General features: G+C 40.0%; 1 protein-coding gene across 3 annotated transcripts in view; it reads left to right on the top strand.

Moving 5' to 3' along the window:
• Positions 1–17,485, top strand: part of LOC117528307 (E3 ubiquitin-protein ligase RNF12-B-like) — a 46,654-nt gene that overhangs the window by 28,582 nt on the left and 587 nt on the right. The window contains exon 4 of one of the 3 annotated variants that reach the window (XM_034190922.1): positions 1,359–1,431. The exons of the other annotated variants lie outside the window; for them this stretch is intronic. Within the exon in view, the coding sequence (XP_034046813.1) occupies positions 1,359–1,392 (34 nt within the window). The 3' untranslated portion in view covers positions 1,393–1,431. The remainder of the gene's footprint in view (positions 1–1,358; positions 1,432–17,485) is intronic. 3 annotated transcript variants of the gene reach the window in all.

Below are 17,485 nucleotides of genomic sequence, written 5' to 3'. Positions count from 1 at the left end.
TTAACAGGTCTGTGTGAGCCAGAATTCTTGCTGGTTGGTAGGGGATCAAATACTTATTTGCAGCAGTAACATACAAATTATTAAACTAGAAGCACTCAGAGTGCAAACCTCCGCCAAGGCCATGGGGTCACTGACGCCATAACATCTACACGCCGTGGAATCATTGAACCTAAAAAAAAGTCTAACAATGATGTTTGCTCAGTAGTAAAAAAAAAAAAAAAAAAAAGTTTCATCTGCTGTGACTGGATAGCATGTATCCTTAGCGCTTGGCATCACAGTTTATTGCAACGTGCACCTTTCCCAGAAGCTACTGTCATCTGAGCACTGATATTGATATTGCATGTGCTTATAGACAAGAACAAGAGACAAAATTAAATTTATTATTCAACTAAACTGCAAATATGATTTTTTTTTTTTTTTTTTTTTTTTTTTTTTTTTTTTACATTTATGAAATATTTCTCTAAACAAGGCCATAGGGTCACTGACCCTAAAGAGATTCCCTCCTTGGCACAGTGATCTATTCAACAATTCAGTGTTACAACCAAAACTATGATACATACACTTTTCTTTCCTGTATATTTGATATCCTTGACCATGAAAACATACCAATAGAACTTGAATCACTTTTATGTCTTTATTAGTTCAAAAGTTATTGTATAAAAACGATTTTTTTGGTAATGGCGGTTTTCTTCTGGATCTAGCTCCATAACACTTGAAGCTACATCAAATCTGATGACACCTTACTGAATCAGTACAGATTCAGCTACAGTTTGGTGTTAGTTGTGCATCTCTAGCTTCATTTGTCACCTCACACTGCCACATTTTCTGTTTTCCCTATATTTTTGCATATTCTGGATCACCAGATCCGGAATCCGGATCCGATCATCACCAAACTTTGTTTGTTGGTGGGTGGGGGCAGCTATTTGTTCTCTGAGGGGGAGCTCAGTCTCCCACACTTTGAAAACCCCTGATTAAAGAGGTTTTACCTTGTCATCTGATAGCTAATAATCACATTCCCTTTGATCTCTTTGGGTGTAGAGAGTTAGTCGGTCTCGGACAGATGCGCCGTGAAGGCAGGGCGGACCAATTTTTAGAGGGGACCGTTCATTTTTTCAGCCCGCAGTGTAAAGATCACTTAGAGATTTGGAAGGTGGCTGAAAGAACCCTGCAATAAATTATAAAGTTCTGACAAGAGCCAACTCTTTGCTGTTTGCATTTATTACAAACCGTCATAGCCACACCCTCATCACCATCTTTAAATCAATATTTTGTATTGTAGGCATTATGTGAGCGATCTGCTCTGAATCGCAAATGTTTAGAGAGAAAATATCTCACGCCTTCCATCTTTATCTTTTTAGGGTCAAGTTAACGCCTGATCTTACTTCTCTGTAACAGACCTCAGAACTCACCGAGCATGCTAGAAAGGAAATGGTAAGGTGCTGCGTCTGCTGACTCACCCCAAATACACCACACCAGCGTTCTAGCCGCGGTGGGTGGCGCAGGCAGCACCACCCAGTGTGACAGTCTCGGCGCTCCCCTAGTCTGAGTGATCCTCTACAGTAGTTTGCGCATGCACAAAAATTCGGACACAGTATGTCACAGAATCCCTCGTGCTTGAAGCTTCCCTCTCTGACATGGATGATCGCCAGCAGTAGCAACAAGTAAAATATGTGTAGTTGAGACATGAATTGTTACAAATCCTACCTTACCCGTTTCATTTCACTAAATGGATTCATGATTTCCATTAAAAATATGATTATTCTTTTTAAAGGTGTAGCCCTAACAGAGGTTTATAGGCCTATCCTTGTTTGTACAGCACATCCAGGAGTTTAAAAAAAAAATTCAAGTCATGAAACACAGAATGCACTAATGCAGTTAAATCTCTAATACAGCAAATTGAAATCAATTAAAAATACATTGAGTTTGTTGAACACTCAGTTGAAAACTACTGAATAGAATGCTTCACTGATAGAAGCTGATCAGACTGGCAGAGCGCTGAGACTGTGACACCAGTACTACAGATTTCCAACCAGTACTACAAAATGTACTGCCCAGCATGGATTTTCTGAAAAAAATGAGCTGGAATGTTGCTGAACATGTACCAATTTGATTGTATTTCAAGCTTATGGAATCATAGTTTTGCATTATTTTGCAATTTTAAAGAAGTATATTTCTAATTTTCTTCATATCAGCCGCAAACAGCAGAGATCACCAATCAGTGACTTTAGTGTTCTGTGAGGCCACAGTGCAGCTGAAAATGGCGTCTCTGTTTGCCTCACTGAATGGAAAAAAACTGCTTCAAAGTCTTTCATTAAATAATCCAGAGCTCTCCTGTGTCCACAGCTGCTGATACATTCAGAAATTTACAGTTCATTTTACAGTTGAAAGGCTTCACATTTCCCAAAAACTCCCAAGTGTGCTCGGTGGCGGAAAAACCGCAAACAGACTGTGTGGGGGAGGGAGAGAGGGAGAGTTGTTGGGTGAAGTACAACACAGCAGCAAGGTCTATGCGCTGCTGCGACACAAAAAGGAGCAACCGACATAAACCACTGTAAACCCAAAACAGGAGTTTAAACTGTTGTGCCACTTCATCTATGTATAATATAACACATTGTATGTGATTGTATATTTTTACACCTTAAAGTACAATTTTTACTATTATTTCAATTAGGGAATAACCCTGTTGTGTCTGATTTGTGGACATTCATGCTGGTTATATGGTCGCAAATTGAGCTTTACTGGCGATTCCTCAGTGTAGCCGGTAAAAGGAATGTTTGATATTACAAATTTTACAACACATTTTTTTTTTGTCTTTTATCCTTTCTTTCAATGCATCTAAAATCAGTCCAAATTAGATAAAATTGGGCTTGCTAATAGCGTTTAGAGTAATAAAACCCTACACACTGTTGGTCCTTACCTTGCTCTGATGACTTGCACTGAATGGAATCAGCCAGGGTTGCATAGTCTGGACAGTAGCTACTGGTTGCTAGACTCAAGCAGGCATCCAAATGAGCATCAGTCAAGGTAGAATGTTATTTGGACTAAACAGTCTTCACGTGGGAAAAGGCCACCTCACATAAATAAGTGGAGCCGCATAATGCAGTCGTGGAGGTCGCAGATTTCCCCATGTTTGACTACTTTTCCTCTGAGTAAGTTCCAGTACTGTCCGTAAGCTCTGTACTTCAGTTTGTCACCCTGTAGTGTCAAAATCTCATCTTCTAGGAGTTCAGGTGAAACAGTGTTGCAATTTTTGATGCAAATGAATCAACTTCAGAATCTTCACAAAATGTAAATATAGTGACTGGCTCAAGTGAGGCAAAAGTTTGAAAGCGTTTGTCAAACTCTTGACAGGCAACTGTCAGTCTGCTCTGTGTAGTGCCCAGTGTCTCCTCACATACTTTCTCTTGGGTTTCCAGCTGTGATGCAAGGTTTTGGAAGTTGCCCAAATCATGGTACTGCAGTTTTGAGGCCAAATGTTGCATTTTTAATTTGAAAGCATTAACTGGGCATCATTATGACCACGGTTTTGTCTTTTCCTTGCAGGTTTAGATTAAGCTCATTCAGCATGTTGGTCAGATGGGTTAAACTTGCTAAGTCAAGTGATCTTCATTGGGACATCCGTTAGCTCTTTTATGTTTAGCATTTTTGTGCATAATGCATGCTGGTGTATTATACAGCGGTAATTAAGGAAGTCTGGGAAAGCATTATCCTCACTGCACTTGGCAATAAATCCATTCATGTGGTCAATTATTGCAGTTGCGCCGTCCATGGGGATTGACTTCAGTGCACACTGGGAGCTGAGATTTCTCTAAAGTTTTTTGAAAGACTGAAAAATGTCCTCTTCCCGTGTGTGTTCTTTCATGGGCAGTATTGTTAACAGCTCCTGTTTGCAGTCAAATCTGTAAACACCATCCGAATAAAAATGCACAGCTGGGCTGTATCACTCACATCGGTAGATTTGTCCAATTGCAATGGAAAAACACTTGCAGTCCGTGATGTCCTTCCAAAGCTGCTGTGTTAAATCCTCGGCCATGACTTCTCAGCGCCGTGTAACGTGCATCCTCGGCCATGACTTCTCAGCGCCGTGTAACGGTGCATCTTTATAGTTGGAGAGCTTTGATTAGCAATAATATTTCCGGTTTGACCTGACACAATTAGTCAGCCACTCAACACCCACTCAAAATGAATTTTGTTACACCAGCACATTATAAAAAGCAAAACGTTTTCACAGTGGGTTTCTCGTGTCATCCATCTGCTTCTTTTCTGATGATGACATCAGTGTGCACTGGTAGTAGTTGTGGTGGAATCGAAGTTGATGCTAAATTGTGTTCTTATTTTGAAAGATTTTTGTTGCTGCCCTCTTGGCCCTTTCTGGAATGTCTTTAGACACCACTGGTGTAATGCATCAGTTTTCTGTGAACTTTGGGGTCTTATGGACAAACACCAACTGCTGGTGTGCACCTCCTTGCCTCTCCTGCAGTCTGGAGATGGTTTTTCTGTTGCTGTCAGAAGAAAGTAACATAATCAGCTGGCTGTCCACTGGCAAGTTATGAACAAGTAAAGGACAATACAAACATGCAACCATCAGAAAGTTCTCTCTGTCTGCTCAAAGACTTGAGCATGCACACAACTTTCCTACAGACATGGTAGGCAATTGAAAAGGAATATACTTAATGAAAGAGAGGAGCATTCATACAGGACAAAAACTGGGACGAACTGGTGAGTTATTTGTTATTTTTATTTTTTGACTTGTGATGAAATCAGACATTTTAATTCCAACTAACATATTGGCCATGCCTCTGCATTGGGCCACCTCCTCTTCAGGCAATATTTCATACGGAATGCCCTGGGTACTCCAACGCTCGAGTATGGTATTTTATAATATTAGTTGTTGAAGACTTGAGATTTGCAGTCTTTTTAAGAATAAAGTAATGCAGCTTGAACCATGTTGACTTTGAAACCAAGATTGGTTTTGGTTGTTTTGTCTGAACCCACTGAATCAAGTGTGCACAGCCAAGCTGGCTGAAATTCCACAGCTCTGGAAAATAAGTATTTTTGACAGGTGTCTTCCAGGCTGCTGAAATAAGTCTTAATATGGGTCTAATTTTGCCTAAAACCCAGGAGATTCTGGGAGATTCACACCCTTGCTCTCAACTAGAACTGGCTAGGGCCCTACATCAGGCCCCAGACCCCCGGCTGACTTTCGGGTTTTTTCAGGATTTCTCATGCCTGGAAAAGGAACAATGAAGCATTAGTTGACAAAAACAGTGAGACACGTTGATGGATGTAAGATAAATTGATGTATGTTCTGCATAGATGAATACTTTATTACACAGAGGAAGAAAGATGTAGGAAGAAAGATCCCCAGGGCCAAACACACGCAAAGTGAGTCCTTGTTAGTAGTTTGATGGGAGACCTCTTCAGAAAACCAGGGGCTCTGTGTGATTCTCCAGGTAAAACTAGAGTTGTCTCAGGAAGAGCATCCAGCATAAAACTTGTGCCAAATCCCAGTGTGGATCTGTGCTGGATCCCCGAGCAAATGGGAGCAGCTGAAAGGCAAACTACAACCTGCAAGGACTTGCACCTGGAGTTTTAAAACAGAAGTGACTCATCCCTTTGTTGGATAGAAAGGCACCTTGAGGCAAGTTAGTCAAAAATTCTGACAATGTATGTTCTAGGTTTTCTGCTTTCAGCAGTGTTAGTGCAGAGAATGCAGTTTTAAGCTTGTACAAACTTGTGCTGCAACAGAAACAGGCTTGGAGCCTGAAATCTGTACAATCATGTATGAAACATGCATTGGTAGACTCGGTCTCACTATATTATGAAGCATCTCTTTAAGCCCCTTTCACACAAGGCCAATGTAGAGTTGTGTAATGTGGCGTACCGAGATTGCTGAGATTATCTAGCCCTACTCCGTGTTTATGCAGCGCTACGTGGCAGTACGCTGAGGGACGCAAACAGGTCTGTGAAATGACCGTGAAAAAATTTAACTTTTTCACGGGCATGTGACATAGATCACCAGACATAGTGCCGGTGCTCTACGCAATACTCCACTACTGTCTGGAAGTCTACACAACCCTGCGCTACTGTACACCATGCCTCCGCAATTGTACACAATCCTACGCCAGTCTGGCAAAAATCCTTTTAGGTTTTTTTTATCAGTCCTTACCTGCATTGATGGATTTTATTCATCCCCCTGGACTCTGCTGGCAGTGAAGCTTCAAAACCACGGAAGACGAGGTGGACCAACCTTCCACGTCCACTATTAGAAGTGAACTATGAACCATCGGTGTTCAAGCGCACATGCCGTAATCTGCCGGCTTTAATATCCTCAGACAGATCACCAGTGAAAGAACATGTCCACTGTAACTCCTCATGCACAGATTGCCAGGGAGAGGACGTGTCCATGTTCACTATAATGCCTCACGGCTGGGTCACATGCATGATCACCAGCTGCGGCTCCGTCTACACCTCTTTCACTACGCATGCATCATTAGCCGCGGTTCACCGATTATCATGTCGTTTCTGCTTCAAACTGCACTCCAGTCATCAACAGTCTCAGAGACAGATTTCTGAAGCTTTCGCACAACAATCATTTCCACATAAATTAAGCATTATTTCATCATAAAAGACGGAGGAAGTGAGCAGAGTGTCGCAGCAACACAAGCTGCTAGCTGATGCGTTCACTGCGCATATGTCATTTCAAAGAGTCAGCGTATCGCCTCGTTTCTGCTTAAAACTGACTTTAGAATGATCTGAGAGGGTTTACCTTGTCATCTGATGGTTAATAATCTCATTAATCCATTTGATCGCTTTGGGTGAAGAGACTCTGTCTCAGAGCTCCGAAATGACGCATGCACAGTGGAGGCTGGGCGGACCAATTTTTAGGGGTGGACCATTCGGTCTGTGACACCGGCATTAAAGCTAATTTTTCTTTTGGCTTGTCCAGCAAGTAATATTACTGTTATAGTCAACCCTGTATATAGAACAACTCCAGACCAACTCATACTTACTTTCCTTAACTGCTGTAGATTTGTATTCACATTTTCACTGTATCATTTCTTGCTTATATGCATGTTGAGATATTTATTATTAGACAGTGGTGGGCACAGTTCCTCTAACCGCTAATTATCGAAGCTAATGTTTTCATTATCGGATTAGCTTTTATGATAACTTTGAAAACCATCAGCAGACCAATTAGCTTCTGATAAATTTAGGTCCAATAATTTTTAAACCAACATATTTTTGCAGGCAGTGAATAAAGCTTAACAGTTTAAAAACTTTTGAAGTCGGAAATCAAAGACTTTAGTACCTACCTGGTAAATGTTTTTCAGCAGACAGAACTCTATCCTGTGCAGGCAGAGGAGAGCTGGTTACAGCAGAGAAAGGAAGAGAGAATAAAAGATAATTTCTCTTTACACCATACTGACCATACAATAATATCCATAAACCCAGAATATGTTCACCAAAGTTTTCGGCACAGTATACAAAGAGTTTAATGCTGTTGTCCGTGTGCAGAGGTTAAAGTGTACCCTGATAAAAGCGTCTCAGTGCATTTCTCCTGTCATGAAACTTTACCCATAATGCACTGCAACATGTGTCCCCCAAACATTAAAACCTTCAAAATTAGTGCATTACTTTAAAACTAAAACATATAGCTGATATTTTCACTTTATAAAATGACAAACGTGACATTAATTTAAATAACTTGTCTGGAATTAGTTTGGTTAAAATTTTAACCATAAGTTAAAACTGTATCCCTTTTGATGACTTGCGTGATATGCTGGCAAGTCTGTATTGTGTGAAGAGAAATTGCCTTTATTCTTCCTCCTCCTCGGTCACCACGTCTCTTTTTCTGAGAGAAAGCTATATGACACAGAAGTGCTGGCTTGTTGTCAGTAACTGCTAGTGTACTGAAATCAATACTGAAACTTATTGGTTTAGCTTTTATCTGTAATTTCTGCTAAATTTTTTTAAGGGTTTATCACTTTACTATATTAGGTTAGGTTCCTTTTGTCATGCTCGGCCCTGATCAGGGTTTTGGTTTAATTGTTTCGCCTTTCTTTGACCCACTTTCTGCCCCTGTTCTGTTTTTAGTTATTTATCATGTATTTATTCCCTGTTCTATTTTACTTTTTCTCTTTTACTTTGCATTCTTTAGCCAGTGTCTAGTTCTTGTTCTGCCAGATTGTGTTTTCATTGTTTATCATTCAGTTGTCATCTATTATTTCTGTTGTTCTCATTTCTGTTTTCTGTTGATCTTTAGTATCGGTTTATTATGGAGTCATGGCTTGTTGATTTTGTCATCTGGTTTTCATTTGGTATTCTTCAGTCAGTTGTGTTTTCATTGTTATCACTTGTTTAGTTTTGCTTTAGTATTTTGCTCCATGTCTCCTGATCAGTTATCATGTCATGCCTGGTTCTTGGTTATGTTATTTGGTTAGTTGTCTGGTTTGGTTAGTTCTGTGTTTCACTCCACACCCTGCACCTGTTCTGTTTTCTTCTCTCTCGCATCTCTGTCTGTGTTGTCATGTCACTCCACTAGCTCTGTGCCCTCCTCTCACACTTTGTCCCAGTCTGCTTTGTGTTTTCATTTACTCACGCTCTTGGCACTTGTTCACATATCTTTGTCTATTACATCACTCCACTTTGCGCACTCGCTACCTCACCATTTTGCCCAATCCATATTCTTTGCTCACCGGCCACGCCCCCTTTTTAGATCCTTCTCCTCACATGCACCTTGTTAACAACTGCCTATTTAATCTCCTCCCAGCCACCTCACATTTGCCAGTTTGTTGTCGCTGTATGAACACATCCTAGCCTTTGTATGTTCTGAATTCTTGCCTTGCACCGTGTTTTGCTCTGTCCTCCTCGACCATGCCTTTTTGCCTTATCCTTGAAAACTGTTTGCTCGTGCCTTTGAACCCTGCCTGAATATGACTGCGTTTTTGCCTAACTCGTATTGTGCCTCTGCTCCGCTGACTGATCACCTGTGTGCTGAACCTGAGCCTGGAATAAAGACCATGATTACTCACACGCCTGAACCAAGTCTGGGAGTATGCTTCGCAGGGATAGCTGCGCCTGATGACGAGCTCCACGCCCGTCCTGACACCTTTAATGCATGTTTAGTGAGCAAATAAGCGGCTCATATCTTTTACTGTCCATACCCAAGTAAATCTTTGAGAGAACCACCAAGCAGTCCCCAAAAATATGATTTAATAAACACTGAGGTTATCCTGTTAGCTTATTTGGTTTGGACTCTAAGAGAAGGTCATGTGTTCAGGCTTGTTCCGTCACGCTCCATCCCTTTATGAATTAATGAGCTTGTGATGTAGCCAAAGTCGGCGCTGCCACTGCTGCAAACATGGGGACGTCCAGCCACGAGCCTCACATCGGCTGTTGACTTTGTCCTATATGTGTATTTATATATATATATGTATTTATATATATATATATATATATATATATATATATATAGTGTGTCAGTCTCCAATCTACACATACTTTCAAAAACACCTGTCACAGAAATTGCAGTGTTCTTGGTTTCCAAATAAAAGTTTAGAAAAAGATTTTAATTTGACTCAAACCACTTCTTTAAGTATTTCTGTTGTAAAATTTCCTAGATGGTGATCTTATCAATGTGATGACATCATTTACCATTTCTGGTACAGAAGCAATGCAAGTATCTATTTAGCATTGAACAGCATATAATTTAATAAACTTCATACAACTCCTTTGTTTTGTTTTTTCCTTCCTTGACAGCTGATTTCTGAGAAGTGGCACCAACGATCAGATCGGCCCAGCATGAAGATCTGCATGAAATCTGTAGTCTCATTTCTGCAAAATAAAAATGTATAAAGAATATTTTGACACTTCTTTTTTTATACTTTTAATTCAAAATTGTGAGATTACTTGAAATTTGGCAAGCTTCAAATACAGTGCATCCAGACGTATTCACAACACTTCACGTTTTGCACATTTTAATAGAGCTTTACTCAAAAATGGACTAAACTAATTTTTTTTCTGTCAATTCTACACACAATACCCCATAATGGCGATTTTTTTTTTTTTTTTTTTCAAATTTATATAAAAAAAAAACAAACCCTATGAAATCACATGTACATAAGTAGTTAGTGCCTTTGCCATGAAGCTGAAAATTGAGCTCAGGTGCCCCCTGTTTCCACAGATCATCCTTGAGATGTTTCTACATCTTAACTGGAGTCCACCTGGGGTAAATTCAGTTGACTGGACATGATTTGGAAAGACACACATCTGTCTACATGTAAGGTCCCACAGCTGACAGTGCATGTCAGAGCACAAACCAAGCATGAAGTTAAAGGAATTGTCTGTAAATGTTGGAGACAGGATTGTCTCAAGGACAGTGGTGGGCACAGCTAACCAAAAAGTTAGCTTCGAAAACCACTAATCCGCTAACTGAAAAGCAAACTTTTATAACGCTAAACTGATAAACTCCCAAAAAAAAAAAAAAAAATTTTATAATAATAATTGGAAGTTACACTTAACCAGTAATTTTATTATTGACTCGGCACACTGTCGGCGACTGATAAACCAGTTTTGACTTTTAGTGCAGCAGAGGCTTCTCAGTAAATTCAATGTGAAGCAATCGCAAACCCAAAAAAATTAGCCAGCACATGTATCTTCAAACACCCTGTTGGCTACTGCAAAGATGTCTCGCTTAACTTTCACAGTGGCAGTGTAGATCAGATGCAAGGCACTTTCAGTCATGGTTTCATTTCTAAACAGTCTAATTGTGAACAGTTTATCAACACATTAACAGCATCTCTGTCATTTTTACAAAGTGAAAATATCACACTTTTAAATTAATGTGCTAATTCTGAAGGTTTGAGCATTAAGCCAGCGCAAGCGCCAAAAGGCATTATGTAAAATTAGACTCATCACCCCCCCCCCATCAAAACGCATAGAACACTGCCATCTACTGGATGGGAGTATGAAATCAGCCAACATGCCGTCACAGCTCTCTTCAGAGTTCTCCAGATTCTCTGAATCTTCTGATTATATTATAGACTGTAGATGATGGAATCCCTAAATTCCTTGCAATTGAACGTTGATAAACATTGTTCTTAAACTGTTGGACTTTTTTTTTTTTTTTCTTCACACAGTTGTTCACAAAGTGGTGATCCTCGCCCCATCTTTGCTTGTGAATGGCTGAGCCTTTTGGGGATGGTCCTTTTATGCATAATCAGGACACTCACCTGTTTCAAATTGACCTGTTCACCTGTGGAATGTTCCAAACAGGTGTTCTTTGAGCATTCATCAACTTTCCCAGTCTTTTGTTGCCACTGTCCCAGCTTTTTTGAAATGTGTTGCAGGCACCCATTTCAAAATGAGCGAATATTTGCACAAAAACAATAAAGTTTATTAATTTGAACATTAAATATCTTGTCTTTGTGGTGTATTCAGTTGAATATAGGTTGAAGAGGATTTGCAAATCGTATTCTGTTTTTAGTTACATTTTACACAACGTCTAAACTTCATTGGAACTGTGGTTGTAGCAGAAGCTAATTAATTCACTGATGGTTTTCAAAATTAGCTGAAAAGCTAATCCACTAATGAAAAAGTTAGCCTCGCTAATTAGCACTTAGCGGCTTAGCGGAACTGTGCCTGTCACTGCTCAAGGCACAAATCAAGGGAATTTGTACAGAAACATTTCTGCTGCTTTGAAGGTCCCAATGAGCACAGTGGCGTCCATCATCTGTAAATGGAAGAAGTTTGGATCCACCAGGACTCTTCATAGAGCTGGCCGCCCGTCTAAACTGAGCGATCGCGGAGATGGGCCTTAGTCGGGGAGGTGACCAAGAACCCAGTGGTCACGCTGTCAGGGCTCCATCATTCCTCTGTGGAGAGAGAACCTTCCAGAGGGACAACTATCTCTGCAGAAATCCACCAATCAGGCCTGTATGGTAAAATGGCCAGGCGGAAGCCACTCCTAAGTAAAAGGCACATTGCAGCCCAACTGGAGTTTGCCAAAAAGCACCTGTAGGACTTGGACCATAAGAAAAAAAAAAATTCTCTGGTCTGATGAGGCAAAGATTGAACTTTTTGGCATGAATGCCAAGCATCATGTTTGGAAGAAACCAAGCACCATCCCTACAGTGAAGCATGGTGGTGTCAGCATCATGCTGTGGGGATGTTTTTCAGCAGCAGGAACTGGGAGACTAGTCAGGATTGAGGGAACGATGAATGCAGAAACATCCTGGATGAAAACCTGCTCCAGAGTGCTCTTGACCTCAGATTGGGATGACGGTTCATCTTCCAGAAGAACAATGACCCTAAGCACACAGCCAAGATATCAAAGAAGTGGCTCCAAGACAACTCTGTGAATGTCCTTGAGTGACCCAGGCAGAGCTCAGATCTGAATCAGATTGAGCACCTCTGGAGAGATCCGAAAATGGTTGCACTGACGCTCCCGATCCAACCTAATGGAGTTTGAGAGGTGCTGCAAAGAGGAATGGACAAAACTGCCCAAAAATAGGTGCACCAAGCTTGTGGCATCATGTTCAAGAAGACCTGAGACTGTAATTACTGCCAAAAGTGCATCAACAAAGTATTGAGCAAAGGGTGTGAATACTTACATATTGCAAAATAAAAATTAAAAAATTACTTTTTTCATGTTGTCATTATGGGGTGTTGTGAGTAGCAGTTTGAGGAGGAAAAGTGCTGTGAATACTTTCCAGGTGCACTGTAAAATCTTAAAATTTCAATACACAGTGGAAATAAACTTTAAATAATCCAATTTTGATGTTGGCTCACAAATTTATAGTTTTTAAAACAGACTTATGATCCAAGACAAACCCTTTTTCAGAATTTTCTCTTAAAATGGTGTAACTGATTAGGTCAAGGATATGCCCACGTTTCACCTGGCTGCAGCAGACAGAGCGTTACTTTGGAGAGTTGGGGATAGACTACGTAGTTGTCTGGTTATCGTCTGGGACTCAAGGAGGTTCTGCGTTGTGGTGAACCCTCAGCCTCAACAGCCGGTTTACAGCTGTTGTTAAATATTTAACTTGCAGAACTTCTTATTTTTATTTCTGCAGTATTTTTTGTCATTCCATCGCACTTTTTAAATTACCTTTAAACATTCATGAATGAATTTTAAATTTTGTCAAAATTTGTTTTATTTTGCAGATGTTGTAGATGTAAAACACAGTTTATACTCAACAATTCTAATAAAGCTGGGTTTCATATAAAATTGTGTGTAGAGTTGAAAGAGTTGTAATTGTTGATGCTGCATTCACGGATGTTTGGAAACCAAATTCAGTGTTACAGTGGCCGTGGGTGTATCATGCTGCAGCAGGTGTGTTGTCAGTGCGAGTCTAAATCACATATTTAAACTTAACGCTGTATGGCCTGTCAAATTTTACAAGACTGACAATTCAGTTTCTCCTGAAATCTGATCTTTATAATGTTTATTTTTGTAACGTGTTGCAAGATTCCAGTTCATTTTAATGAAGAAAACGTATTTATCTGGGGGGAGGAATTCCATAGCAAGTATTATGTTTGTCCTTTTATTGCCATCTACAGGAGAACGTGTGTGTGTGTGTGTGTGTGTGCACCCGTCAGGTTTTGAAATGACCGTAGGTTACCTTTGACCTTACATGATGTGCGTACGCGGGGCATTCACGCCAAGAATGGTAAGATGTCTTGTAAATCACTTCAGAGGTGTTGTCTGGTTTCAGAAAGTGGTTTTAGATTTAGAAGTGTTTAATTCTCGCTAACTTCTACCAAGTGTATATAAGAAACATACTAGATTTATGGAGAAATAAGTTGTTTGGGAGCATTTTCCACCATCTTGGATTATTTATTTCAAGCAAGTAGCTAGGGCTGCAGCTATCGATTATTTTAGTAATGGAGGATTCCATCGATTATTCTGGCGGTTAATAGAGTAACTGGATAAAATAATTTAATTTCATTAATTTACTTAAGCATAATTTAACAGTAATACCTGACAAAAAATAAGTCAGTTTAATGAACAACCAGCTTAACTCTTCTTAAAATAAACCTTTTTATTGGCAGACTTTGGTGGCATAAATTAACTGGTCGCTGCCTCTTTAAAGAAAAGGAGTCCATTTAAGTGGCATTGGCATATTCTGGATTCATTTTAAAAATGATCAAAAACCTTAAAACATATTGCCGTATAGGCCTGAAAGAAGTTTCTGTTGGAAGTATTTTAGATAGGATGAGCAGGTTAGGTGAGTTTGAAACTTTATCATTGTCCAGGTCTCCCTTGTAAAAGAGATCTTGATCTCAATGGGACTAGCCTGGTTAAATAAAGATTAAATTAAAGTGGGAGGGGGAAGTGTTGGATTTTGAGAGGGTTTAGTATTGCTATCATGGACTGATGCAGAAGGTGGCAGCAATGCAACAATAAGGATGCTGGCTGCCATTAAACGCCACAGAAGAGACGGTACATTTTGGTTTATGTTAGAAGAGCGTTTTTGAGGTCGGAGCACATTTTTGCATTTACAAAATGCTTCAGGAAACCACAAAAAAAGCATCAAGTAATTACTCATATTTGTTGTCAGTCTGGGTAAGTCGTCGAACCCTGACGCACTGATTGGGCAGCTAATCTTGTTCCCTCAGCAGAGCGTTTGCGAGAGAAAAACAAATGTGTTTTCCTCATGGCTAGCACTGGTACCACAGTCTCTTATACAAAGACACTGGTAGCGTGTTTTTGAAAACATGGCTGTGATTGATCCATCTGATACGTCAGCCGCTATTGGCTATCACGCCACGCTCTGTGATTGGCTGTAGCGTAACCGCAGAAAATGTGAAAAACAAACAAAGACTTGAAAAGTGAGACAAACTAGTTGCAAATGTCAGGGGTGGGAGTTTATCTCACCCCTGTCAAACCAAAATGGAAACCAGGTATTTGCTTTGTGTGTCTGGAATTCGCACGGCAACCGAAAACATTTGGAGGTTTGAAATGTTGTAAACAAAGGCTGCAGCCAATCAGAGTGGCGTGTCTCAGCCAATTGGCAAAATGTCAGAATCCTGACTAAAAGTCACGTGACCAAATAACGCGATACCGACTCCTTTGCATTGGCTGGAGGAGTGGAACCAACTTACGTCATGGCAAGCGGTCAGAGCCATAGACGTTACGTAAGTAGACACCTCATAACTTGCTGCAACGTAATCCAGCGTGGCCGCCATATTGGATTGGTCTCTTCACAATAGCCTTGCACTGGAGTCAATGAAGAGGGAGCAAATTTGCCGGTATTTTGTGGTGCTTACAGTTGGAATAACTGGCGCAGTATAGAAACCAGATCATGTGGGATTACCTTTCACAAATAAGATTGAACAATAATTTTGGTTATTTTCCCATTTGTAATATTGTGTCATCGTAACAAACAATACTTACATGTAATGTACAGCAGGAACTGGTACTCTCTCTCATTAGCTGTGTTTCCATTAAACTAGTGTCGCAACTCTTAAGCAAATTTTCATTAATGCGGCAAAAGGAAGAGTGCATTTATGTGCATTTCCATCCACTTATGTGCTTTTGTTTTGCAATTCTTTGGAATTGGTAACCATCATTTCATGCTTCAGTCATTTGTGGTGTCTGTATTTCACAAAGTAAGGCTGCACAACATCGCAAATTTAACTACACTGAAGTTACAGAGTGCCAACACACGCAAGAAGCTGTGCAACACAGTTCTTTTTCAAGGCTTTTAGTTCTCTAGCCCCAGTTGCAGCCTAACAAGGTAGTTTAAGACCCTGGAATGATCTGGAACTTTCTTTTCCTGGCCTTGAAAAAAAATGTTCATCTTTGTAACAAAACCTGGTGAGCGAAGTAGAGGAAATTAGTGTGATGTGATGTCCCCTGTGTGTGTGTGTGTGTGTGTGTGTGTGTGTGTGTGTGTGTGTGTGTGTGTGTGTGTGTGTGTGTGTGTGTGTGTGTGTGTGTGTGTGTGTGTGTGTGTGTGTGTGTGTGTGTGTGTGTGTGTGTGTGTGTGTGTGTGAGAGAGAGAGAGAGAAAAATTTAAATGAACAATCCAAACTTGTTTCTTTACTAAATTATAAAATTAATTTATACCTTTATCTATATGCCATACCATATGTCTTTGTTAAAGAGCACAAGATAAAGTCTTTCAGCAGGAAAGTACGTATATTTAATGTGTGACAGCATCCTGTATCGTAACTGAATCTCTGCTGTTTCTAACAAACCAAACCGTGGGAAAATCGGGTAAAAAATTCGGGGAGTTATGGATTATTGTAGTTGGGGATCCACCTTCTTCAGTACAAATAAATGCACTGGAGGTGCAATAGGGACCCATCCAAGATGGCGGCCGGCTGATACGTCAGCTCCAGTAGGCATCGGCAGTCACTGAGTGTAGAGTTCAGTGTCGGCAGTGGTCAGAGCTATCTCTGACCATCAGCAACTGAACTGAACAACTAATAATTTATAGATACCCAACCCACTTGCAATCACTGATCTAAATGAATGAGCTGTCTCTGAGAAAATCAGGTGCGTGGCCATGTAGGTGTCCGGATGGCCCGACTCGGATTTTGATGAACTTCTCACCAATTACCATTGAAATAGACTGATTAGGCATGGTAAAGTTTGTTTTTCATTAGACCAAATTTTCCCCCATTTTTGAGCAGTTCCAAATTTGATGTCAAAACAGTCAATATTTTGCCTGTTTCAGTAAATAAGGCATCATTTCATATGATTTCTGATATGGGGAGTTCATTTATGCATTTAGTTTTATGATCAGTGGTCAAGGTCATTGACAAAGGTCAAGATTCTGCAACTTTTTTGTCAATTTTTCATATTCAGTAGGATGCGTTGCCACCAGAATTGATCATATTGAGCTCTTAATGAATTGGTGTGATAAAAGAGATTTTTGCCTTTATATTGATGTGCAATATGACAGGTGTTTAACAGATTTTAGGTCTTTATGGTTTACAAAGTAAGGTTCTTTGAAATCCCGCTCTATTTCATCAAATTTGAATCTCCTCATTATTCCAGTCAATACTTTACCTATTTCAGCAACCAAAGTATCAATTTATATGTTTTCAAATATAGGGAGTGGAATTATGGTGTTGGTTTTATGATCAGAGGTCAAGGTCATTGCATAATTCCAAGGTCAATCTCTAAAATGAAAGACTTTTTTTTTTTTTTTTGCTTTTTGGACAGAAAAAAGTTTATAACGCTTAAGTCTGGACTTTTTCAATAATTATTTAAAACATTTGGTAAGTAAGTCCCTTTGGCTGCTGCTCCCTTGTTTTCACTCCGTTGATCTGGCACACGTTTTACGCTGAATGTCCTTTCTTACGCAACTCCACATACCATGGAAAAATATGGCAGGGTGGGATGTGAACCAAGAACCTGCCACACTGAAACCAAGCACACTAACCACTTGGTCACCAGCCCTGATGTAAAATGTTTGGTATGTGGCTGTAAATGTCCTGCAAGGGGTGTGGTCTTTGAAATGAAACAGCT

Source organism: Thalassophryne amazonica, chromosome 16 (genome assembly GCF_902500255.1).
Source record: "Thalassophryne amazonica chromosome 16, fThaAma1.1, whole genome shotgun sequence".
Lineage (NCBI taxonomy): Eukaryota > Metazoa > Chordata > Actinopteri > Batrachoidiformes > Batrachoididae > Thalassophryne > Thalassophryne amazonica.
Note: the sequence above shows the minus strand (reverse complement) of the source record. Positions and strands in the feature narration are given on the sequence as shown.